At 35.4% G+C, this 26,533-nt stretch overlaps 1 protein-coding gene across 2 annotated transcripts; it reads left to right on the forward strand.

The window, feature by feature from the left end:
* The first annotated feature begins 357 nt into the window (after nt 1-357).
* Nucleotides 358-26,437, forward strand: cdhr5-rs (cadherin-related family member 5, related sequence). 2 transcript variants are annotated; one of them, XM_088645480.1, is made up of 16 exons: nt 358-568; nt 5,665-5,808; nt 6,922-7,130; nt 7,940-7,996; nt 8,275-8,367; nt 9,416-9,502; nt 10,644-10,754; nt 11,196-11,366; nt 13,202-13,292; nt 13,773-13,879; nt 14,729-14,929; nt 15,697-15,828; nt 19,125-19,203; nt 21,104-21,300; nt 23,870-23,890; nt 24,988-26,437. In XM_088645480.1, exons 2-16 carry the CDS (start codon nt 5,742-5,744, stop codon nt 25,873-25,875), a joined length of 2,511 nt encoding a protein of 836 aa, XP_088501606.1. In that variant the 5' UTR covers nt 358-568; nt 5,665-5,741; the 3' UTR covers nt 25,876-26,437. The 2 variants fall into 2 exon arrangements, with proteins under 2 accessions (XP_088501606.1, XP_088501607.1); XM_088645481.1 differs by lacking the exon at nt 23,870-23,890 and having other exon boundaries at nt 359-568.
* The last annotated feature ends 96 nt before the right edge of the window (nt 26,438-26,533 follow it).

A 26,533-nucleotide genomic window follows, 5' to 3' on the forward strand; every position in this document is an offset into this window, starting at 1 on the left:
GTTTACCATAATGGAAAATTAATGTGTTAATAGCTTTATCTCCATGTAAGATAAAGCTCCATGTTTTCATGTTTAAAATGTGATTCCTTTATTATATTCTGCTGTCTTTAACATATTGACATATTGATATGGTTAAGATTCCTCAAAAATGTTTTTCTTTTAAAAATGTAATATTTCAGTTTGTGCACCTTGATATTCCATGCTGTTTTGTCACTGACACAGTTCTAACAGTTTTAACTTGCTCGTCTGTAAGAATTTCCTAGCTGGTAGCTGCTCTGACATGGTCGTTCTCCAAAGGCATTGTCATTATTCAGTGTGTTAATTCTTAGCTTGGCTTCTCGGTTTAACCTCCCTTTCAGCTGTCAGTTATCCTGTCCTGGAAATGCACTCTAAGCCCTTTCTGCTGGAGGATCTTAATTCTCTGAAAATACACAGCTCTTACAGACGCTCTTGTTTGAAAACCAGTGTCTATGTGAAGGACTTTAAAAGTTAGGCATGAGAAGGGCATTGCAGTGGATAGTCATAAGGAGCACACTGGGAATTTTAAGAATCTGAACATCTCTTACCGGTAAGTAATTATTTTATTTATTTATCTTCATTTTATTTTTTTATCTTTTATATTCTTCTTGTCTGTGACTATGAATACCTAAAACAGAAGTTGTGTCACCTTTCAAGTCATGAAAGGTGACTTAATAAAATAAAAAAATATATACAGGTATTGTTGACATTGATGCCATATGTGAATCAATGTACTGTTTGTGTATGTTTATGTAAATAGAAAATACGTTACTTCAGAGTTTAACATTCTTATCTCAAGGTTCCATTGACTTTCATTGACTAACATATGAACTTTGTGTCATTTAAAATGTGTATGTATTTTAAAATTACGTGTTTCTGAATGTATCTATAACTTTTTACAGGTAATTGCACTTCACTATCTCTTTAACATACTGTAGGACATACAGGTTGTTTTTTCATTAAATCTTAAAAAATATTCTAGCACATAGAAATTGAATTTAAATTCTGATTTTGTTGTTGTTTGCTTTTGTTGTAGAAATTGCTGTAATTTCCTAATTAACTGATCTTCTTTCCACAGTCTGTTTTCATACTGTAAAATAGTAGAGGTGTGTATGGTATATTTGACCACAGGTGAAACTGGTGCTGACTCCGATGGAATCAAGTCAAGTCCTTTTTAGAAAAGTTTGATCTTGTCTGTGCTGAGGCCGATGATGCTATTTGATTTACTACTGGATTATTTGGGTGTAGGGGTGGCTGGGGTAATGGGAGGCCCAGCAGGAGAAGACTGTAGAGCCTAAGATGTCTTCTGGGTGAGCATCAGTGCTGTGAAATTTAGAGGTCAAGAGGAGTAAGACAGGAATGCTCTTATTTAAACTTTTTTAATTGTGATGGTTCACGAGTACTATATCATTAAGACCTGTTAATAATAATATTAGTAATTTCTGGAATTATCTGAATTATCCCCTTATAATTTGTGTCATTTTGAGTAAAGAGTTCAGCAGTAATTGAACAGCTTGTCATGACAACCAGATTAGAAGCCAATGTTGCCTGGCACAACATAACAAAGAAGAAGGGGGGAAAAGCATTTCAGGGTATACGGTATTTGTGTATCTTAGCGAGCTTATAATGCATCCCAGTGTGAAGCTTCAATTTATATCTCATTCAGTGTATTCAAATCATAATGATTATATGTTGAGGTCCTTCACAGAATAGTCACAAAATTAGTGCATTCACATCATGGATAAAAAACAAACCTGTTTTATGGCAGTTTGATGAACAGATACTGGGCTGCTCAGTTAATGATAAAAACCACACAAGAATTAGAACTAATTGCATGTTACATAACCTTTTCAATTAGTTTTGTGTTAATGAGTTGGGGTTTTTCATCACAAAAATAAAGAAAAGAGACATGTTGCCACCATAAAATATTGCACTGCCAATAGCCTCCTTCGGCTCTGTCCCAGTGATTTCCAAATATTTTTAGTCAAAATACGCAGTGCACTTACTGTATGCTGTGCACAAAGCAAAAACCATAGCACATCCAAAGAATAAATTGCAGAAAGTTCAAACACATAAACTTGAAATGAAGGTTATTTGTTACATTTCCTGAGTAAGTTTTCAAAACCCAGTATCCAATCAACAAACATAAAAATATGTAAACACACCATAGTCTGAAGGAGGTAGTGGTGAATCAATGTTAATTAGATCTCATTACTGGTACAACAGTCTGAGCCCACCCTCAGACACAGACAGACATTCACAAACATGCACAAAAACTGTCCTTTTATGTGGGTGGCAGTTTCCTGTGTGCTCAAAATGTGTGTCAACATGCATAGCACAACCAGGTTCATGAACGATAGGAGAAGAGGCTGAACCAAATTCTGTCATAATCCTCTTAATCCATCTGATTACCTCAGTGGGTCAGGGGCCTGCATCCTGTGTCATATTAAACTCTAATTATGACACTAATCCTTAGGGCTAAGACAGCAAAGTGGAAACAGTTACTTTATTAAATGTGAATAGCCTTTGCTATGTAATGCAACTCCACAACAAAGCACTAAGCAAATTATAAACTATTTGTTTATCATTTTGATGTTACTTTATCATACCAATTTGTATTCAAAATATCAAAGTCCAACTCTATTGTACTCTAAATTCCCAACTCATTTATCTAAGTATGTGAAGTATTTGGAAACAATTATGTAATACACATCACAGTTAAATAAAACATTAAACAAAAAATATAGCTCTTTAAGTTGCTTTTGTATAGTATATTAATATTGAAGACTATGCTCATGCTTCAATATTGAGAGCCTTTTCAATATTCACAAATCATTACAGATTGAGTGCTTGTTCAGTAGATTAACCATATAATGTGTGTTAAAACAACCACTTTCCTCCACTCAACCTTACATTATTTGTGGATTATGTATCCTGTACATGTCCACCTCTTAATAGTATTACAGATTACCCTGGGAGAACGCTTTGTATCTAAGATCCTGTCATGCAGTTATTTGGTTGGGATTTTTCTGGGACATTTGCCAAATCTAGACAAAGCAGACATACTTTCACATTTTTCATGTAAAGTAAACCCTTATGTAGCAGCTCAAAGTTTCAGACCATCACTTGTGAAGACACAGTTATAAGTCTCTTATTAACACATTAAACAGACATGAATTTCACAGTAGATTTATTCTTTATATCCTGAATAGTGTACAATAACCACAAACAGAAGAAACAATTCATTATATATTCCAATGAACTACAGAGGATATTTCTTCTGTGCACAGAATGAATTATGGACAGAATCATAAATTAAGATTAGTTTGAGATTATATTTAACAAAACCTTTAAATGGACTAATTTTTGTTTTTGGATTTTTCAGTTATGAATTGAAAATGATAACATCATACAAACTGTTTAATGCTAAATGCTGTATTTTCTAGAAAGGAAATATACATTCTTAGGAAATGATAAAGTGAAACCTTCTGTCTTGGGTTGCAAATGTTGTTATCTACCAATACTATACGAAAATAAGAGTTACTGGAATTGCATATGCATTACCATATAGAAAATATCTACTTGAACATTGTTCATTATAAAATAATGTGAAACGTTTCTTTTTATTCTTTCAGATTTAATGTTAGGTAGTATTTGTAATAATGGCAAATGAGTTATCAAAATATGAATGCTACCAGAACTGAAAAACGTATTTTACAGAATATTTGAGTGAAGCAGCTGGTAATGTTAGCACCTCCTTGTCTCAAGAATGTTTGGAAAGGATTTATAGTGGTAGCAAATGCGTACACAGTGACCTCATCTAGAGCATAAAGTTTCTGCTTTGATCCTCTTAAAAGCTTGAGGGTCAAATGCCCTCCAATTAGGTTGAAATCTCATAGAAACACCAAGCACACTTTTAACCTTTGTGACTTTTCGATTTTCAGTGACATCTGGTATTTCAGCTTAAGCTCAAGTTGCTCAATAGTTGTAATTGTTATCCATTTACCTGTGACAAAGATCATGGTGTCATGTTACAGTTATTTAAAAATCAAGAAAGGTTTGACCTAACAAGGAAATAACGATCACTGTATGGCCAATACACATTTGTTTATGGTACCAGTGATTCAAGCCTTCATATAATTATGTTTTAGTAACTATAAATAAATAAGTGTGGTGGAAATCCTGTAAGATATTACACTGGAGTCACAGAAACCCAGTCAAAGATCAAAGCAGAGGATTCAGGTTTCATCAGTACTACCTACAGGTATAAGAAAAGCTCATCCTGTTTAATTTATCTGTTACACTGAGGTCTCAAGTGTACCCAAATCGTCTTCAAATCTTGTCTTTTGGCACTGTAGTTATATTGTCTGTTTGAAATGTATATTGTATATAAGCTGGACTGGGCTCTGATGTTCTGGGCTCATCTCATAGATGTGTCTTAGAACAGCATTTCAGAGGGGACGTCCCACCACATACGGTACATGCATACAAGAATAAATCACCTTGACAAGCCCTGCACTAGGCAAGGGAATGGCAGAGACAGACTCAGAGGCACACTGTAATTAAGGATATACAAAAGCTTAATCGTTGAATTAGCATACAATTATATTTGGCTTTCTTAATTAATCAGAATGTAGGGATTTACAACACAGATGCATGTTAGCCGAGTCCTTATGTGCACAGAAGAAAAAAACAGAAAGAAATACACCTTTTTAGTGAATGAGTTGCTGTAAATGGACTGAATGACTTGCTCTGTTAAGTAAATAAGAGCACACACGTGTAGTAGGAACACGTTAATCCTACCAGTAGAAAACAACTTGTGTTATTCTGTGTTATACTATGGTTACATTACTATGGTAATTTTAGGTATACTTTTAACATAATTTTTCTGTTTCAAAATATCCATTCATTTTCTGATCCCTTATCTAATATAGTCTCATTGGGGAGCAAGCAATAGGTGCTTATGCAGTATACACCCTGGACGGAATACCAGTCCATTGCAGGGCACACACAAACACACACTCACACTGGCCAATTAACCTTTGAAGTGTATAGCACCCCAGGAATTGAACCCTGAGCCCCAGAGCTGAAAGACAGCAATGCTGGCTGCTTTACCACCATAGCATCCTGTTTCAGGACTTGTCTTTTCTTATAACATATTTAACAGAAAATTCAGTTGGCACTTGGAAAAATAACAGTATCTGCTATTAAAGCCATGAAATATTGATTTTCAGTGTAAAGAGTGTGGTTCAAGAGTGTGGTGAACCAGGGTGAATGCAGGTGGTTGCTGATGGCCTTTCATTGCCTTTAATAGAGTCAACTGGCCCACCTAAAGTGCTGCCTCCAGGAGGCAAAAAACAGTCCTTAAGCTGATTCAAAGGAATTAAGTGAGATAAGGGTCCAAAAAAAGATTTTGTACAGTCAAGTTTGTGGGAGGGGATTATGTCTGCTTACTATTTCAGTGAAAGCCATTTTATCAGATTTGCTCCTGCAGAGAAGGCTATTAGCAGTATCTAAACCAATTTAAAGGCATAATGAATACAGTACCTTGAAAATCAGTGCTTGGCATTAAACACAAAAGAAAGACAAACCAAGCTGAAAAATCCTTTTTATTTGAAGTAACAAACTGCCTAACTTTCTTTTAAGGGTACTGGCCTCCTGGAATTGCCTTCAGACTGAATTTGAGAACAAAGCTGACTTTTGCTCATTCAAATCTACAAAGAATGCTGAAGATTTTGAGGATATTCCTTTGCCAAATGGCAATGAATTTCTCCTGTCATATTGTCAAAGGTATTTTTGTTTGGATTTTTATTCTGTTTATAGTGTATAGATTATATTATAAATATTGAATATTGATTAACTGTTTTGAAACAATATTTGAATTAATAGAAATCAATCTTTCTTACCATTAAAGACCTATAACTATGAAGTCTGGGCTTAAATTTTTCAGCAATTATAACAAACATAAAGGAAATAAATCCCTGGAAGGAAAGTATTTTAATTATTCTCATTACACATAGAATCAATTTATTACATGAAGCTCATTCCTGAAAAAAAAACTATTGTGTGGAGCATTTCCTTTTCAGGTAGCAAGGATCAGGATACTATCACACAGAATTGCTAGACAGCAGTATTTTAAAGTTGAGGTGGCTTTTCTGCTTTATTTTTCAAAAATATTAAAAAAACATGATTTCTAAAACACGATAAATCACAAACTTTTTTTAGAAAGAAAGTGGATGATGCCATCCCTCAACAGAACAAAAACTGTACCAAAACTAACCCCAACACACCTCTGTCCCCTGTCTCCCCATCTGCTTCCAAACCTACTCACTCTGATTACACACCACAACCTCCCAGTGAGACATCATTATATACAGAAACAACCCAAACAAACCTAAGTGAGAATGTACATTCTAAACCATTACTTAATAGTGCAACCATAGTATTAAGAGTTAGATGGGCAGAATGGCCTCCTTTCGTTTCCAACCTTTCTAAACTATTGTACACAAAGGCAAAAGCTGTATTCCATGTGTTTGTGGACCATTTTTGCACTCTCTAACGACAGATGCTTTGTTATTACAGTTCTTCCACTGGACAGTATAATTCATGTCTACTGTGTTATTATTTGAAAAGAAATGTATAAAGTCTGCTCAAACTGGTGAAGTCAAAGGGAGTGATCAACCCATCCCAACAGGACCTGCTGCTGTTCTTGGATTTCATTCTAATCCATCTTTGTTAATTAGCCTATTTATTGACTTTGTGCAAATGCCCATTTCCATTGGTGCTCATTTTCACATAACTATGAAAGCTAAAGGACAGTAGGGCAAGGTCACATCCAATAACTCTGGAAACAACGAGGTTCCAAAGTAGCAGGAAAGATCTAAATCCTTGTTTTTGTGACAGCCAACCTATGCCTTGGAGGTCAAGATATTTTTGCTGCAGTTAAAGAAAACAGCCCCAATGGAGAATTCATTGCAAACCTAAGCATTATTGGGGACCCTGGAGCCAATAGCATTCGTTTGTGCCTCACTGGAGACAATGCAGATTGGTTTTATCTAGAGAGCAAAACCATCAGGTTAAACACATCTTCCACAAGAGTACTGGATCGGGAGGTAAGATACCATGTATTCACATGTTATTTACTGTTTTTATTTTGCAGCAATAACATTTATTGTGTTAAGAGGTGTTAGTGGGGCCAGCAGGGGGTGCTCACCCTGCGGTCCATGTGGGTCCTAATGCCCCAGTATAGTGACGGGGACACTATACTGTAAACAAGTGCCGTCCTTCAGATGAGACGTAAAACCGAGGTCCTGACTCTCTGTGGTCATTAAAAATCCCAGGGCGTTTCTCGAAAAGAGTAGGGGTGTAACCCCGGTGTCCTGGCCAAATTTCTTACCAATTGCCTTACCAATCATGGCCTCCTAATAATCCCCCTCTATGAATTGGCTACATTACTCTGTTCTCCTTCCCACTGAGAGCTGATGTGTGGGGAGCATACTGGTGCACTATGGCTGCCATTGCATCATCCAGGTGGATGCTGCACATTGGTGGTGGTGGAGGGGAGTCCCCATTACCTGTAAAGCGCTTTGAGTGGAGTGTCCAGAAAAGCGCTATATAAGTGTAAGCAATTATTATAATAATAATAATGATAATAATAATAATTATTATTATTATTATTATTATTGTTATTGTTATTTATTTTTAGTTCTGTTCTTCTGTTAATGATTGTAACATTTCTGAAATTTCATGGATTTATATGAGTCCTATAACCAACAGTCAATGGTACAGATAAATAAGACCATACTGAAAAAAACAGTTTCTAAAGGTCATCGGTTTTGTTTTAAATAATTACCTCAGAAAATATTATTCTAGTGATGCCTAGCAAACTAATCAAGGTGTGTTTTTTTGTGTTTTAATTAAGGTTCAGGGATCTGTCTTGATGGCCTCCTTAACTTGCTATGAAGATGACACAATACAGGTATTTCTGCAACAAAATCATTTTAAGAAGAAATTATTAGCAATTAAACGTTACAACTTGAAAATAATGTTTATCAGGATGATGGCTTGAGTGAGTGTGTACAATGAAAACCCACTATGTACTGTAACCATGTTTGATAGCTCCATCTTATCTTTCCACCAAGATGTCTTATTTAGCAATAAAAATGTTTCTTGAACACCTTTCATCCTTTTGGAATTTATATTGTGAAATATGTTCTGTTTGTATTCTAAATTGTTGATATACAATGTGTTTTTCAGAGTGTGTACAGAATTATGGTTGAGATCTTAAATGAAAATGACAACAGACCAAAATTCCTTGAGCACTCTATTACAACATACAATATAAGTGAGGTAGGAATTGTCCTTTGAATTTGTTATGCCATACATTGAATTATTTTTTATCAATTATTTTTTGGGAGATGTCAAAATCTATTTTCAGGGATGAATAATACCTTTAAAAATAAATGCAGACTATTACTTTGCCTATAGTAAATTAGTAATGTATAAAACAGTTTTTAAGTTTGCTTTTCCTTTGGCAAAATAGAGCAAAAACATAAGGTACAGTACATCCAACATGGAGCAATTATTATTCTTCAGGCTCAGGAAGGCGACTTGCGGGTTAAGAGTATGATTTTCTACACAAAGATAATCCTAAAAACACAAGCTGTTCAAATTTAGCTTATTTAAAATGAAGGATTTTGATATTGAAGTGGTTGCAGCAGTCACCTGAATTTAACACCACTTTAATGTTATTGGATAAATTACCTGTAGAATGAAATAGAAAAGTTTACTTAGCATTAATATTCTCTAGTAGTTTATTAGAACTAAACTGATAACATTATAATACACTACAATGCTACAGCTGAGTAATAGAATGGTTATATTATATGCAAATGTTAGGTAACAGTATGTGCTCATAAGTGAGGTCATTTAGATGTTATAGCCATTTACTTTTGCATCTTTTGCAACATCATTTAATAATTTATTTTACAATATCATTTGCATTTTCTTCTGAGACAAGTAATACATTTTCAAATGTATTAGGCAAGTAGTCTACTGTATGTTAAATCCCCATTTATTAGTTGTATCTACTGTATGTTTAATGGTTTGCATTGCCCTGTAATTTCTAACAACCAGTATATGCATACTAATATTCTAATGCACATCACCTAATAGCCTTCCACAAGATAAGCAACAAATAGAATTGACTCTAAGCATACTGTACTGTATGAATAATCCACCAGAAGACCTAAACTAGTTTGTAGCTTTTGGAATCTTAGATATCTGAAATATTATAAGCAGCATTGAATTTCACACTTCTTACCTAATTAGAAATTTTCTAAGACCGTAGAAGGCATGACAGGGTTTACGTTTCTAATTTATGCCCTTTGATTTTCAGCTGACTGCTGTGAATACTGTCCTATTTACAGTGCAAGCTAAAGATGCAGATGATGATACCATAATGTATGTTATTGACCCAGCAATGGTATGTACCCTTTGAAAAATTCGCAACTCCTAGCACAGTTTGATTGAATTGATTGAGTTTTGTCATTAAATAAGGAATCCTTGTTTACAGTCAAGTTCAGCATTACTACAGTAGTGTCCAGTCCTGGTCCTTTGGAAGCCAGTGTGTCTAGGTGTCTAGTTCTCCTTAAATCAGCTGCATCTGAAGAGCTAGGAAAGGCTGTTAAATTTGTCCTGCACGCCACAAATTAGCTGATTTAGCTCCTAAAGACCACAGATGAAAATGAAACCCTGCAGATACACCATCCCTCCAGGAACAGGTGTGGATACCCTTGGATTCGTGTTATTCTGAAAATAATAATAATAATACAGTATTCATATCCTTAAAACTAAATCACAAGCAGTCATAAGACTATAAATCAATACACATATTACAAATTTGTGTATGATTTACAAAGAATTTTGTTATGAGAGTCTTTCAGCTTTGGAGTATCCTTCAACACAGTAACAGGTGCCAGATATTAAATGCAGTGTATGCCAGCAACTATATCATCCTGCAACTCTATTGAGCCCTGCAACTCACAACTAGCAACCCACTGAACTCAGCAGGTGTGAGCCTGGTCAGTTCCTGGATGGGAGACCTCCTGGGAAAAACTAAGGTTGTTGCTGGAAGAGGTATTACAGGGGCCAATAGGGGGTACTCACCCTAGGATCTGTGTAGGTCCTAATGCCCCACAATAGTGACAGGGACAATATACTGTAAAAAGGTGCTGTCCTTCAGATGAGGCAAGAAAATGAGGTCTTGACTCTCTGTGGTCATTAAAACTCCCAAGGTGTTTCTTGAAAAGAGTAGGGATGCTATCCTAGAATCCTGGCCAAATTTCCCATTGTCCTTTACCAATATTGGCTTCCTAATAATCCCCATCTATGAACTGGCTTCTTCACTCTGTTCTCCTTCCCACTGAGAGCTGATGTGTGGGGAGTATACTGGTGCACTATGGCTGCCATTGCATCATCCAGGTGGATGCTACACGTTGGTGGTGGTGGTGGTGGAGGGGAGTCCCCATTACCTGTAAAGTGCTTTGAGTGGAATGTCCAGAAAAGCACTATATAAGTGCAAGGAATTAGTAGTATTATTAATTGTCTGACATGTCTTTTTACAGCCTGATGCCAGCTACTTCAGGATTGACCTGCCCAACAGTGGGAGAGTGGTCCTGGCCAAGCCTCTGGACTACGAAACAAAAGCCCAGCTACAGTTTCTAATTTTTGCAGTGGTAAGCCAATTAAAAATTCTTCATGATTTGATTAGTAGGAATAATAGGCCAGTAATTTTTAGGAGAAGTCAGGATTTCATGAGCAATCAAGTCTATATGGTGGTATTACTATTTCTGGATCTGGAAAATTTTCAATTGATCTGTTTTTTATCTTGATTGTCCCTATTTTCTATTATGACCATATGTTCACCTCAATTTCCAATCATCTCTTTGATTTGAATAATCAACCAGATGAACACACCAGCTCATTTATTTTCCAAGATAAGATGCCAAAATAACAATGATCCATATCTTCTCATTACATGAGAAATTATACAAATGGAAACAGGCTATACAACAATACCACTTGTAAATGACTAGAGTTGTAGGCTCAAAGTTATTCAGTTCAAACTGCACTTCTGTACAATTAACCTTTAAACACCCCTTGATATCTTGATACAGGAAATGAACACTAAGCAAAAGCACAATGCTTCAGCCACCATCAAAATCAATGTTTTGGATGGAGATGATCAGTATCCACAGTTTCTTCCATGTATTCTCTTATCCCAAGACCAATCCAGATCAGTGTGCACAAACCCTATTTATACAGTCAACATCACAGAAAAAGAGCAGGTAATATAGTATTCTTACTTTTCTGTAATGTACGGTATGTACTGCTACTGGCCTTCCTGCCAGGATACTGTCAGCAAATAAGTTCTCGTTGGTTTTTCAGTACTGAAATTCTGTCCACCGCAATATATCTTAGTTATTATTGTCAACTCAGGACTTTCACGTAAAAAAGCATTGTATTGTTACTTATTTTCTGTTGATTTACATTTACTTAATTCACACCAAAGTGCATATTTATATATGGATGGTCTTCAATTTACATTTCTTGTATGCAGCTCTGTTACATGTTGTATAGCAGGTCATGCAATTGCATTTATTTAAAATATAATCATATACTGTATATAGTTGAAGAGAGTATAATTAACAATCACACTGTTTTATACTGTACAGTATATAGAAGATGTTTAAGACAGTATAATTAACAGTCATACTATTTTGGTAATGAATGCAGAACAAACATAACTACATGTGGTTTTAAATTCTACAAAATGCAATTTTCCAAAGCCATGGATGTGTGAAGATCTCTTCAGCCTCCCAAATTTACATACAGTATGTTTAAAAGTATGTTATTTAAAAAAAAAATTGAATCACCATTTGGACAATTAGTGCAACTATCTTAATGTTTTGGGATTCACGGTGCACTTCTGTACTGAGTTTGAATGTTCCCATAGCCCCTATATGTGTTGCCTGTGACGGACTGGTGTCCCACCCAGGGTGTTCTCCTACATCCAGGATGAGCAAGGAATAACTTGGCTTTCGGTAGCACCTGAACTATCAAGATGCATTATGACTGAATGTCTTTACATGCCCCTGTGTCACGACTCTTCAATTTTGCAGTCGAAGATTGCAAGTACAGTACAGATAATGCAATGTACTGTGTATTATGTTAAACATAAATGAAAAGTTCAGGTGGGTAGCTGCGTCAGCATACGCAGGCTGCAAAGAAACAAGTAATAGGTTTATTCCATGCTGGAAAAGAGAAGAAGAAGGCTCCACGGCCAATACATTGCATGTTCTTTCTTCTCTTTTCGGCATGGAATAAACCTATTACTTGTTCCTTTGCATACATGAATAGTTTATTTATTCTAGGAATTTCCTAACAGTAACCTTATGTCACCAAATGCACTAAATGCTAGTTCAAACCATATGTTGTAAAGTAGATAGTATCCCATACTGTATGTATTCTCTATCCATCTGTCCATTTTCAATAACCACGCAGTTCAATACAGAGCTACAGTGAGCCAAAGTCAAATCCAGCAAACAATGGGCACAAGGTGTGATAGACCCATGCCAGTCCATCTCAGAGCATCCAAGGGAGGGACAATTTCTGGAAAATAATTAACCTAGATGACATCTTTGGACTGTGGGAGGAAGGCTGATGAAAATTTGTACAGGCATGAGAACAATATGCAAACACCGTGCAGAAAGCTGATTGTGCCAGAATCAACCCCAGGATCCAATAGCTGTGAGGAGCAATGCCAACTGCCACAGTGTCACCCTCTATGCATTAACATATGTATTTAACATAAAAGAGTGATTAGGCTAAAATAAACCATTCTTCATTTTTCTGTTTTATTTAAAATAGAAATACTGTGTTGTGTTAAGCAGCAAATAAGACAGTGCTATAATATTTTTAGTGTGGAGGAAAATTCTAAGATAAGACGGGTCTAATAGCTGTTCTTGTCACAAATAAAAAAGGTTTTTATGCTAAAGATTTTAATTTAACAAGTTCTCTTCAGTATCCAGGACAACTCTTTAAATTCTTCTCTAGTGAACTGCAATGAAAAATACTGGTAAGAGCCTTGATGCTTTTTAAATTATATTGTCTTAATTCACAGGATATCACTCTGCATTTTTTTCCTGGTCCAATTCATGCTGAGGATGGAGATAAAGGCCTGAGAACGCAATTATCATATGCTATTTTATCAGGTTGGGCAAAAATATATTTCTCTTTAAAACACTTTGCTTTCATGGTAATATTCTATAGATAAAACATAAAGTGAAGAAATGTATTGAAATGGACTACATACAGTAGAAGGACTAGATTGCTCAGGATTAGATTAGGTCTTCTGAAAAAAGCTTGTTAGAAGTTAAAAAAGTATGTTAAAAAGTTAAAAGGGTGGTGAAATGGTAAAAAAACAATAGATTAAAAAGATGTTCCAAATTTTGGAACATCCAGGGTTTAGGATCTCAGGATACATTGAAGTCATCATCATTCAGAAATAAGAAATTAGTTGCTCAACTATCCAAATACCTTTTCATTAGACATATTGTACCCATAAACCATTGCTTTGATTATTCTATCTTTATATTATATAAAGTATAAATGTTATAGATAACATTTATTATTGCTGTGACATAATTTTTATAATTGATTTTTGTAAAAACTGTACATTTATTCTTCCATAGGTGCTGATAATGGCAGGTTCCAAATAAACAATGTAACAGGGGAAATTTTTATGACAAGACCTGTGGAAAACAGGCTGCTGACACCAAACCTCAGACTTCGAATTATGGTAAGTGACATATTTTACTAATATAAGATTTACTTAAATTACTGTAGTCATACACGTATAGAATATATTAAATGGTGTAGATTTATCTACTGTATATAAATAAGTATAAGTTAGTACCAATAATTGTTTATTTTTTAAAAAAAATCATAATTATTATTTTGCCTGTCATTGCTATATTAATTTTTAAATCCTGAAATGTCCCATACAGAGTCTGAAGAGAAAGAAAGATAAAAAAAATAATATATAATAATAGCTGAGCATGCATGCTTACTTGTTCAAAGAATTTGTCTAGTGTTACTTTCTAGAACCATTTAATACCTAATTTGCTGAAGAATTATTTGTGCACCTGGTATTTTAGTTATGAAAATAGTTTGTATTTTGGAATAAATGAATGAATGATACATACATAGTGCCTTACCAAAGAATTCACACCCTTCCTATTATGTCCAATTTTGTGAAATTACAAAATTATACACATTTCCTTAACTTAATATTTTATTCACAAATCTGAATGCTCAAATTAAAGACCTCTAAGAGGAGACACATTAATACATGTAATTACATGTAATAAATGTAATTACAAGAAATGTAATCATAAACTAAACAGAATAACATGAAATATGATGATTGCACAATTAATTGCACATAAATTCAATATTTGGTGGAAGCACCTTTGACTGCAATTAAATCTGTTAGTCCTTTTGAAAGTATCTACCAATTTTGAACACTGGCTTGGTGCAATTTTTGCTCATTCTTTTAGTCAGATTTGCTGCAGTTATCAAGTTGTTTGGAAATCGTTTTTCCAGGATTTGGATTGCTGTCCTTAACTACAGTTTTGCCTTGTCACAGGCTGCTCAGGTAGATGACCCAAAAAAGTACACAGTGGCCACAGCACTGATCAGAGTGTTGGCTGTGAACCAGTATCCACCACAATTCAACAGAACAACCTACAAGGGATTCATAATAGAAAACATCAGCCCTGTAACTTTCGTATCAACATATGGGAATACAGTTCTTGTCATCCAGGCCTATGATCGGGATTTCAGAGATGTAAGCAGGCATTCCTTTAATATTATGCAATAAACAGCACATTTCCTTTGCTCCTCTGTTACGCTGAAAGCCTGTAGAAAAGTAATACAAGTATTCATACATTGTTCTAAGTTAGTACTGTACATTAAGGAGGTTGTATTTTTTTACAAACTTGCCTTAATACATGGAAATGTTTGAATATCTATATCTATATTTATCTATATTTTACATACCAATGAAATAAGATCCCTGTTAAATACATCTTTATAAAATAAATGGCATTATAATAACTCACATGACCACTTATAACATTTTTTGCTTCAGACTCCTGGTCAGTCCTGTTCATTTTCAATATACAGAATGCCTGATTAAAAGTAGTTTGTATTATATATACTGTATATCATTTCATTTTCTTGCTGGCTACAAAATGAATGTGCTCCTTGTTAAATTCTTCATTCAAAATTGATCCCAATTTTTTCCACCTCTAATCTTAGTAAATGATGAGACAAAACAGTGAATTCTAGTTTTATGACCTTAAGGTTGTGCTGATTTATTTGATCATTTCTTTAACAATTTATTTTTTCTTTCCACTTTATTTTGCAATAGTTCATTGGCATGGAAAATAATCTAAGTAGAAATATTGAAAATGACTAGTAGGTTCAGGAAAATATACCAGTTAAAGTAGATACAGAAACTAAAAAGACAAGTTACAACTGATGATTTTGACTTATTTTAATGACTGGAAAATTGTTGCATATTTGTGGATAAACTGTATGGATTTATTTCAGGGAGTAAATCCTAGAATCCATTATACTCTGAAGCCAAAATCAAACAACACTAGACTTTATCAGATCACACAAGAGGGATTTCTAATTGCCAAAACTGATGTACTCCGTGCATTTGAAAAACATTTTCTGGAGGTAAGAAAAATGGATTGTATTTTTTTCTTTTTGCTGTGACTAGTTAGAATCCCATAACAATTATATTCAAATTTAGAGACACGTCAATGATTTAAGACTAATTAAAAAATAATTTCAGCATACTGGATTGTCTTTCACTAAGAAAATAACTTAATATTTTCACTTACTAATTAAATACCAATGTATTAATAATTATATTACAACAATTTGGACAATATATTATTGTCACTACCACCAACCTGCCTAGACCAGCCCCCAAGAGGACTAATCAGTTTCAGCAGCAGGGTGATAATTATAAACACCGCCGCACGTGTTAATTCAACATCAGACGCTTTACCGTGCGGCAGGCTGCATTATTTAAGCCTCTCTTACCCATGTATCGCTGCTCGGTAATGAGTAAACTTCTCGTGAGCTCTACCTAGCGTTTCGTCACCTTTTCGTCTTCCTGGTATTTTGACTACACCTTTTTCGCCTTCGGAGTACGGATCTAGCCTTGCCCCTCGGATTGTTTACCACCAGTGTCGTTACCAGATTATTACCTACCGTTCTCTTTTCGACCTCGATTCCGTCTTACATTTTGGATTGTTTGCCACCAGTGCCTTTACCGGACTTCGACCTACCTTTCGCCCTCTGACTACGATTTAGCTCCTTGTTGGCTTCCTAACCTCCCAACGACTCCTGCCTCTGCATCGGATCCCTATCACCTCTTCAGAGTGTCATTACAATTATTTTCTATCACAGTCACCACTCGTGATACTGTATAAACAATAATCTTAAATTCTTTTTAACAATTTAAAATATTGTAGTATGAAAGAAAGTAGCTGCCATGAAAAGTACTTAAGCTACATGTCTTAGTACAGACTGCTACAGTTGGAACTACAGTATGCTAAGACGCTTTGTCAGTTTTGACAGGGTATACTGTATCTCCTCTGCCAAACGTGCTTGGTATAGAGTAGTTGTAAAACAACTTACTTTGTGTTATATTCTGGGTAATTATTGGGGTTGTGTGTATTAGTAGGTTAGATACCTACAGTACATGTGATTAAACTAAGAATAAAGGTTTTAAACATGAAACCAATTAATCAATTTGATTGGTTGCTAGTAGTTATAAGATATGAGGTTCTCAGTCAGCTGTTTCTTGTAAGAATTAAGTATCTGCTTTAACAACTGTCACAATTGTAGTCCCTCCCCCTTAAGGGCGCTCCGGCTGTTTCACTTTTGAGTTGATTTTGTGCACCTGCTCCCGGTTCCTGCCTCCCTATAAGAGCCAGATGCGCACTCTGTTCCGGGCTCTGCATTGCTTCCCGTACCAGGCGAGTCCGGGACCGGTAGCGTCTGGTCCCATTCCCCCCCTTGTTCCCCCAGACCCTCCACCGGATCCCACTCCGGTTTTTAATCCTGTTTGTCTTCGTCTCGGATGGACCGCCCGGCTTTGGACTTTTGCCTCATCTTGGATTTCCCTTTGGACTCTGTTTTGGATTGTTTGCCCCAGACTCACCCCCCTGAACACCTGCGCACTATGGACACGCCCCCTGTTTTCATTCCTGACTGCATGCCTTTTGTTTTCCCTGTGTTTTCCTCACTCATCCCCGGATTGTGTCATCTGCATAGGGTCTCGAAAGAACATGGCTCTGTAGTTTGTTCTAGACTTCTACAAATCTATGGGGAATGAAGAGCCTCTAGTTCTCAGTCTTAAAATCACTTCCTCTTTGATCCTAGCTGAGTTCAGTGTTTCCTGTTTCACTGTTATGTCTGTGAGTTTTTTAATAAATATATATAGATCAAGTACCTTTTCTAGTGATCCACGCAAGCTTGAAATGAACCATCTCCTATGTGCCTGCCTTCTTTGCTTACTGCTGAGCTAGTAAACAGACCACTAGTTTCTGCATTAATGCCTTCAAAAATTAATACAGTATGTGCAATACTGGCAGAGACATACCCAAAATGACTTGCAGAAGCAATTGCTGCCAAAGATGTTTCCACCAAATTTTGAGTTCACAGGTCCTAATACTTATTCAATTAACATATTCCATTTTTTTCTCTCTTTACTTTGCTGACATCTATTGTCAGATACTACTGTTAAAAGCCTGTGCACAGCACTGCATCTATGCAGACAAGGGAAAACAAATCAAGAATTGTGATACATACAACAGTGCTTGCTTCCTTTGAAACAAGTTGTACTAACACAACAAGAATCCTATTTCAGATCCACAGGCCTATACGGCTTTATATGAATGCAACAATCTTTCAGTTTTACCAGTACAGAATATGATAGTGAGTGGAACAGTCTAAAATATAAATCAACACAGAGGTTCTCACTCCTAGTCCTGGGGAGCCACATACCAGCTTGATTTCATTGCAGTTGCGCTTTTTGCTTTAACGAATCTTTAATTGAGCCAACTAGTATTTGACCAGAAACTTTGAAAGTATTTTTCTACTCAAAGGTTGGAGATGATGAGTAACACAAGAATCCCAGCAGTTAAAAGGTAACTTCCTACATATTTAATAACTGAAATAGCAAATTAGTTCAAATTTTACCTATTATTAGGACTATTAAGGGTTTAGTTTAGTGCTCAGGTGTACATAAACAAGCAAGAGTGTGAGTGTCCAGAGCCAGGATTGGCCCTGGATGAACTCAAAGCAATACATTTATACATTTTAAATCATTCTGTGTTTTTCAAAAAAACTATTACTGTTGAAAGTGGAGATGAGTGGTACGAATTTCACTTTCAGTTAGGAGCTCAGAATCAGCAGAATCATTTCTAATTTTTAAACTGTAACAGAGCAGTTGGTTCTGGAGTTTAAAAACTGTCTTAGGCCACTAAACCGCAATGTTAGGACACTCCAGAGACACACAGAGAAGTTAAAAAGAATTTGAAATCGGGCAAGTTGATTTTCCTATATAATGGTTCGACACTTGACAGAGGTTGTCTATTCAGTTTTGGAATAGATAAGACAATATTGTCAGAAAAGGACACAGTCTCATGTGGGGACATTAATAAAAAGGACAAAGCGACTGCTTCTGTGTCAGTGGTGCTAGTAACAACAAATGTTCAACAAATTTACCTGGTCAAACAGGATCAGTTCCAGAACAAGGGTTATTGGAAAGATGAGATGATAGTGGGTCATAGTACAGTTGGAAAAACTATTGATTTCAGGGTGTCCCCAGTTCTTTACTTCCTCATATTATACAGGGGTTACATTTGCGGAGGTCCACGACCTGCTACCAGGGTAAGAGGACCTACTCCAGGACCTAATGCCACTATAACTACCTGAATTGACAATTGTTTTTGCAGGTAGTTGCTACAGATCAAGAATCAGGAGAAACTGTGAAAGCCTCAATTGATATTGAAGTTCTTCAGAAAGGTCAACAAGGTACGCCTTCTATAGTTATGAACCATTTATTCATATTCAGTTTAAAATAAAATAAATTATTAATTAAACATTCTTCTGTTTATTTCAATATGTGATTGAAGGCCTTATTTCATGCACTGTTGGTGCTCGATTTATACATCCAAAGTAGTAATATACTTTCATAGACACTATTGATCTTTTTTAGGCTTCATGGGTATCAATGACAATTATTTTTAAGTAGGTAATTAAATAAGTAACCTCCTGGATTACCCTGCTCTCAACTGAAGCAACATGCTTTGGAAATTGGCTTACCTCAATTATCTTCTTAAGTGTCTGACTGGTGCTCAAAATAGGAGAGTTTAATTATTTGACAGAAGTATGCCATGCTACATCCTGACAAATTGAGGTAACTCTCGGCTGCTGAAAATAAGATAATACAATATAGTCAAGCACAAAAGAAACCAAATATTCAGATTTAATAGATGTATTAGAGCTGAGTATTGCAGTTGGCTTCAGCAAGAGTCAGTATAAAACTCCCAAAGTCCCCACACATGTTGTTTTCCTTTATACAGTATCTAACAAGCCAACAGCCATATCAATCTGCAACTCACAACTGGCAGCCCACTGAACCTAAGCAGGTGTGAGCCTGGTCAGTACCTGGATGGGAGACCTCCTGGGAAAAACTAAGGTTGCTGCTGGAAGAGGTGTTAGTGGAGCCAGCAGGGGGCGCTCACCCTGCGGTCCATGTGGGTCCCAATGCCCCAGTATAGTGACAGGGACACTATACTGTAAACAGGCGCTGTCCTTCGGATGAGATGTAAAACTGAGGTCCTGACTCTCTGTGGTCATTAAAAATCCCAGGGTGTTTCTGGTGAGCGTTCTGATGCACTATGGCTGACATCGCATCATCCAGGTGGATGCTGCACATTGGTGGTGGTGGAGGGGAGTCCCCATTACCTGTAAAGTGCTTTGAGTGGAGTGTCCAGAAAAGCGCTATATAAGTGTAAGCAATTATTATTAACATACATCAGTGAATAAAATAGGCATACATTCTCTCTGATGTCATGTCAGATGTCCTTTGCCTGCAGAACATGGTGAATTAATCTCTCAGCATTACCTATAAATGGCCTCTAAGCAGGCAGGTCATTTTCATATGGACAGTGAACTAATGTTATTCTGCTGATGTGGTACAATCACATCACAATCACAATCACAATCAGCCAATACTGCCTGAAAACAATTTTTCAGGTGGATCAGATGGATTTATCTGTCCTGTGCTGGTGTGCCTTCCAAGATATGACCTGTCCCTCAGTGATCCAGTTTCCTAGTTTCTTAGACTAGTTTACTAATTGTTGATTAATATTATTTTGTTCTATAGAAGTGATCATCTTTTATTCAAGCAGGGCGGGGTCATATATTTTGCTGTTGCTGTATGAGATTCATATTCAACTCATTTGAGTTAACTTGACACAAATAAGAATTTTGAGCACCTGATGTTTAGGAAATTGCACGATTCAATCTCAGAATGTGTTTATCAAGAGGTACAATAGGATCAATTCCATCAAAACATTATTCACGTCCTTAATGAACTAATGACATAAACCAGTTTTCATTGGGCATTAGTTAATACACTTTAATTAAGCTGTTATCATGCTGTTGCTTCCAGGATACAGGAAATGAATAAAATATACTCCAGGGCATTTGATATAAGTTTGAATAAGTAATTTAAAACTGAGAGATTCTACATTCAGTAGGTTTGCTAGACTATATTCATTAATTTTCTAAGTAATAATCAATTGTTGAAAGGAAGAAATTGCGACTTGCTATATTATAGAAAGTTCATTACAGGATATAGGAGAGTGGTAAGGAGAGTGGAAATCCAGCATACTACATGTATAATATCTATTTTTCTGAACTTCAGTTCCATTGAGTCCCTTCAGTGGAAGAGAAAAACTGTACAGCATGATGAACATGAACGTACTTGGAGGAAGCATGGGAGTAGCACTGCTTCTCCTGATATTTGCTCTCTGTGTGTTTCTTCGGATCGCAAAAAATCGAAGACAGCATCAACACACTGCAGACAGAGCTTCGGTTGCACTGGAAAAACACCCAAATGTGGTAGGTCCAAGTTATTTGACCATTTCCTAACATTCTCTCAATGACTGGACTTGCAGATGTTTCTGAGAAATAGAACATCAGTTGAAGTGTCAAAAGAAATATCTTGCTTTAACTGTATAATGTATTTGCATTTGAAACCAAGAACAGGAGTAACATATTTACTGAAAAGGTTGTGAGAGTATAGAACAAGCTACCCCACCATGTTGGTGAAGCTGAAAGCCTGGTTTCTTTGAAGAAACAGCTGGATGAGATCCTTGGATCAATTAGCTACATTTACTTGTAATGCTTTTACTCAATGTTATATTCATATGTCATTTATCACCACACCAAGTCTACCCCTTTTTAGAAAAAAATCAGGACAGCGCTTTCGTGATTTTTCAAACACAAGACGAAACACAAAAAGTAGTTCAAGTGGGTAGCTGCGTCAGCATGCATAGGCTGCAAAGGAACAAGTCATAGGTTTATTCCATGCTGAAAAGAGAAGAAAGGAAACACAACCTAGGCTCCACACCTAAAACGTTGTGTTTTCTTTCTTCTCTTTTCAGCATGAAAGACAGAAAGTGCCTTTATTTAAATGAGTACAATGAAAGATGCATTCAACATTTCAGAATTGTGTTTTCCTTGTTAGGCAAAAATCAGTTGTATACATAATGTGGTCATAAATATTTCTCATTATGGCACATTAATTTTGGAATTTTAGTTTAATTGTCTGTGAATAGTCAATTGTATTCATCATATTAATAGAAACTGTTGCACATGAATCTCTATGGTTTCAGAAAAGTTCAGGTCAGTAAGTAAGATAAAAATCGAGTTCTGACGAATGACTTCTTTTCTGTACATTCTTCCTGTATTTCAGTAGTAGTTTATACAGTTGAGTTTCACAGTAAAGTAACATGATTACTGAGACTGTATTGTGCAGTTAGAAGATTGTTATAGAGCCCACTCCTCCCTTAGTCAATTTTGGGAAGTGTGCCCCAAGCTGTTTTATAATAATGGTAATGCATGATCCTTCAGGGAACATAAATAGACACAGCTATATTTCTGTCTGCATGTCTAAGATGTTTGTCAAAGCTGTTTATTATATATTATTATTTTCCAGTTACTATTGGATTGTATTCAGGATGCAATAATAATTGAACTACTTGAGTTAGATCTGTGACCTTTGTATGGACGAATGATGATTTTTTTTCTATGGGCTTCTGAAAATTGTCTGTTGTTTATTTAAGTAAAGTTGGAATGATACCATCAGACCCAGAAGACTGGTTAATTTTAAGTGCTTCTAATACCATCAGGCTTCTGCCACTACTATACTAATACTTTTTAATCTAGAATTTACTGTAGATTTGCTCATACTGAGGCATGTTATATATTTCTTCTGTAGTAAAAACATGAGTAAAATTATTCATTTAGCCATTTCCTTTTCATCATTTAAAAATGTCCTATTATTATATATGTAATACTTCATCCACTACTGTTCATTTGTGGTTTTAACACTGAGAAAGCATTTTTTATTTTTTTATTCATATTACCCTACAAAAAATTGAAAATTAAAATTAAAAAAGAAAATCTGGTGTTCATTTTTCACTTTTGTCTATAGACTTCAGGCACTGACATCAAACTAAGCTAAACAGGATAATGGTATGTTCATGGGTCTTTTGAGTGCCTTATTATCCAGTAACAAAGACTTGGCCAACATGAGATTAATGTCAGCTAATTGTCCCACTATTTTTCTACCTTCAATATAAAGTGGTTCAATGTGGTCAATTCTCATTGTTCCAAGAGAGTAGAATATAATTGCCGTAAAAATAAAATACATAGGAGCTGTACATATTAATATTTTTTGAGTGAAATGCTTATTAGAGTCCATAGTGAACACATTAAATTCAAGTGAAAATGCCAGTTTAGACTTTACTGTCCCGACACTTTTGGAGGGCACTGTATTTTAGCCTCCACTTCTCTATGTGCTGTATCTCTTGTGTTTTCAAATATCTTCTTTTAATTTTGCATGTAAGTTCTTGTATTCCACTTAAATAGATATTGTTATTTTTAATTATTTTAAAAATGTGTTTTCATTTCTCTTTGAATTGTTCCAAATTGATTTATTAATCCATTTGGGCCATTGCTTTCTTACTTTTCTTTTTCTTTAGGAATAAACAAATTCAGTTCTTCAAGTATAATATCGTGTTTCCATTAATTCTCTACCAGTTTTACGTATATTTAATTTCATGACAGTATGGCTTCCTGAAATTTTAAATCATCATTTTGTACGTGTCAGAGCATGACCCTAGTTCACTAATGGCTCTTTCACCTCTATTTCAGTTGATTTAACTTAATATATAATTTGAAAAGACTGAATCAAAAGAGATATTTCCCCTTGTACTTATAGGTGCTCTCAGTAACAAAGCAGTCATTAGCCATTAAAGTAAGGGGATCATCCTGATTGCCTGATATAAGCTTTATGGAGTGAATTACATCCTAATGATGCTACAGAAAACAAGAATGTAATACAAATAATCTACAAACGTGTTTCTCATTCCTGCTTTTTTCTTTAAAAATGCTGCTTATATAGAGCTTAAGGTGGTTCCAGTTGGTGAGTTTTGGGTTTGTTAGATTTCAGTGTTGGTGAAGTAACAGTGTTTGTGACAATTAGATATATAATCTGTTTTAAGATTGCATTAATAACACAAACATGATGGCTTCACTTTTAAAGGCAAATCTAAAACAATATAAAACATTATTTGTTTTTAATAATACTTTTTTTTTTTCGTGACAGTATTACTCTTCAAATATTTTTTATCCATCAGAATTATCAGAAAGCCTCTCTTCCCATAAGCCACAGTTTTAGTTCCATAATATACTGACCAGCTTAAATAATATGCTGCAAGATAAAGTTTGACTAGTTTATGTGACATTGCTCAAATGTTTTAAACCCCAAGAAGCCCATTTTGGAAAAACAAAAAACAAATAACATAACAAAGATTTAAATCAGGATGTAGGATTTCAGAATTTAGTAACAGCCACATTCTAACTGTAACACATTATTTATTCACTGTCTGTCTCAATATGTGGCAAGTCAAGGTAACAAATTCCATCTCTGTACAAGAACATCACTTTCATCATACGGGTGGTTCATTGTGAGTGACAAAGCTCATTAGAGAGACACTAGGAGGATGTGACATACAATAATACACATTTTATGCACATTCAAGCCTTAGGAATGTGCTTTGTCATATTGAAAGAATATGATGCAAAACACCAATGGACAATGATTGGGGGGAGTCAGAAATGTATCACACCACACTAGACGTTAAACTTCCTCTACTCCATCTGTTTAGGTTATTAACTCAGGCTAGACAAAAATCTATACATTTCTATACCATGAAAGGCAGAAGTAATTGATAAAAAATGTTAATGCGCTTGAAATAATATTGCAAGAAAATAAACCTTCACCTACAGTACATGTGGTAAAAGCTGGTCAGTATAAAGTCTTTGTTATTAATGTTATAATTTTCTATGCTGCGAATGCAAAACCTAGCTTTCATTTACTACATGATCGTCTTCATATGGTATAGCTTAGTCTTAGGTGAAATGTCTTCTAGAGAGATGGAAATCCCTCTACAACTGAACCACAGACTACTGTTATACCTACGTTTTATATAAACTGCTTGTCTTTTCTGTAATCAAAAGGTGAACCCTGGAAGACCCATGCCTCTGGTTGAGGAAATCTCCTATCAAAACGAAGGGTACTGTGACTTGGGTGAAGAAGAGACAGCGTCAAACATCCATGGCAAACAGGGGGTTTACGTTAAGAAGGAAGACAATATAAATGTCAAAACATGTAACAAACAAAAGGAATTTTTAAAATTTCCAAATAATACAGTACATTCACATAAGAGGCCTGCACAAGAATCTGAAAGCACGTCACCATCTATTGTGTCCAATGGAAGAACTACAGAGCGATCTGGCTGTAAATCCGTTTGGTTTAATGATGATATGATAGTTAAGGAACATGATTCTACCACCAATCAAAATCCTGATGATAGTACTCAAGAAGCTAACCTTCAAATGGAGAAAACAAATTCCCAGATGGCCAATGTTGAACCATCAGCACAAGACCAGTCTGACAATGGGATGTGTGAAAAAGAGAAGACATTGGCGGAAGGAAGTACAGGAGAGAAGCATGACACATCTGAGTCACAGGATGATGACAGTCTCCTAAAAGACTTAGAGGAACATCACGACTGTGCTGAGGAAGTGCTGGAAAACCCTTATAAAAACATGTGCCCTGCGATTTGTGTTATGGGTGACAAAGTAGGTACCACTGAAGATGAGCACAGCAATGGAACAAACTCTAATGATGACCTGCAGTTAGAAGACCCAGAGTCAGGTCAAACAGAAACAGAGGCTGAAGCTTTTTTACATTGTGGAAACCCTCCAACACATAATGATGAAACAGTGTCATCAACTGCAGAAAATGAATCTGTGACAAAAGGTAGCAAGGCACAGAATCTGGACTACGACAGCACAACACAAACAGGGCTTTTGTTTTTCGTAGAAGATTCCATAGAATTCTAAGAGTTTTGATAATGTTGAGCTGAAGCCAAAAGTACTGTGTTTACGGAAAATCATTTCAAATATATTTGAGCACTTTTTAAAAATGAATAATGATCCTCCAAGTAAAATATTTTAATTAAAAATGAATACACAATTACCTCTTTTTATGAGTTCTTATGTATTTGCCACTCAAAAATTGCTAAAGAAATTTGATCGTTTTCAAAGAAACTTGTGTCTTGTCGGAAATTATTTTTGAGATGTGAACAGCCTTAATATATTTTATGTCTGAGCAGGACATTAAATGTCATTGCAATGATGAAAGAGTGACATTAAATGAAATGATATCGGAAGTATACACAGTGCTATGATAGAGCCTTTGTGATAAGAAGTTTCTAATGTCTCCTTTGTTGTTTATTTCAACTGTATGGAACATTATTTATCATTTAGTCATCCACACCTTATTTTATTGATATAGATTACCATCAAATCACTAGGTTTGCCTCCAAAAGATTGTATAACTTTATTAATAACAACTGTGATGTGATATGAATGTAATAAAGAATACATTTTGTGACATTAAAAATAGGATGGTGTTTTTATTCTAAGTAACAATTGTGCAGGAAAAAGTGCTTCTTATTTCCATTAATTAGAGAGCAGCAGTATGAAATAGTGGTTAGGA

The sequence above is a fragment of the Lepisosteus platostomus genome, chromosome 9 (genome assembly GCF_059453375.1).
Source record: "Lepisosteus platostomus isolate fLepPlt1 chromosome 9, fLepPlt1.hap1, whole genome shotgun sequence".
NCBI classification, from domain to species: Eukaryota; Metazoa; Chordata; class Actinopteri; order Semionotiformes; family Lepisosteidae; genus Lepisosteus; species Lepisosteus platostomus.

Bases quoted from the DNA above. Each gene is read 5' to 3' on its own strand.
- cdhr5-rs (XM_088645480.1), top strand. From the start codon at position 5,742: ATGCTGAAGATTTTGAGGATATTCCTTTGCCAAATGGCAATGAATTTC. The intron at 11,367-13,201 runs GTAATATAGTAT...CTTAATTCACAG, and splicing joins ACATCACAGAAAAAGAGCAG to GATATCACTCTGCATTTTTT. The intron at 14,930-15,696 runs GTAAGCAGGCAT...GATTTATTTCAG, and splicing joins ATGATCGGGATTTCAGAGAT to GGAGTAAATCCTAGAATCCA.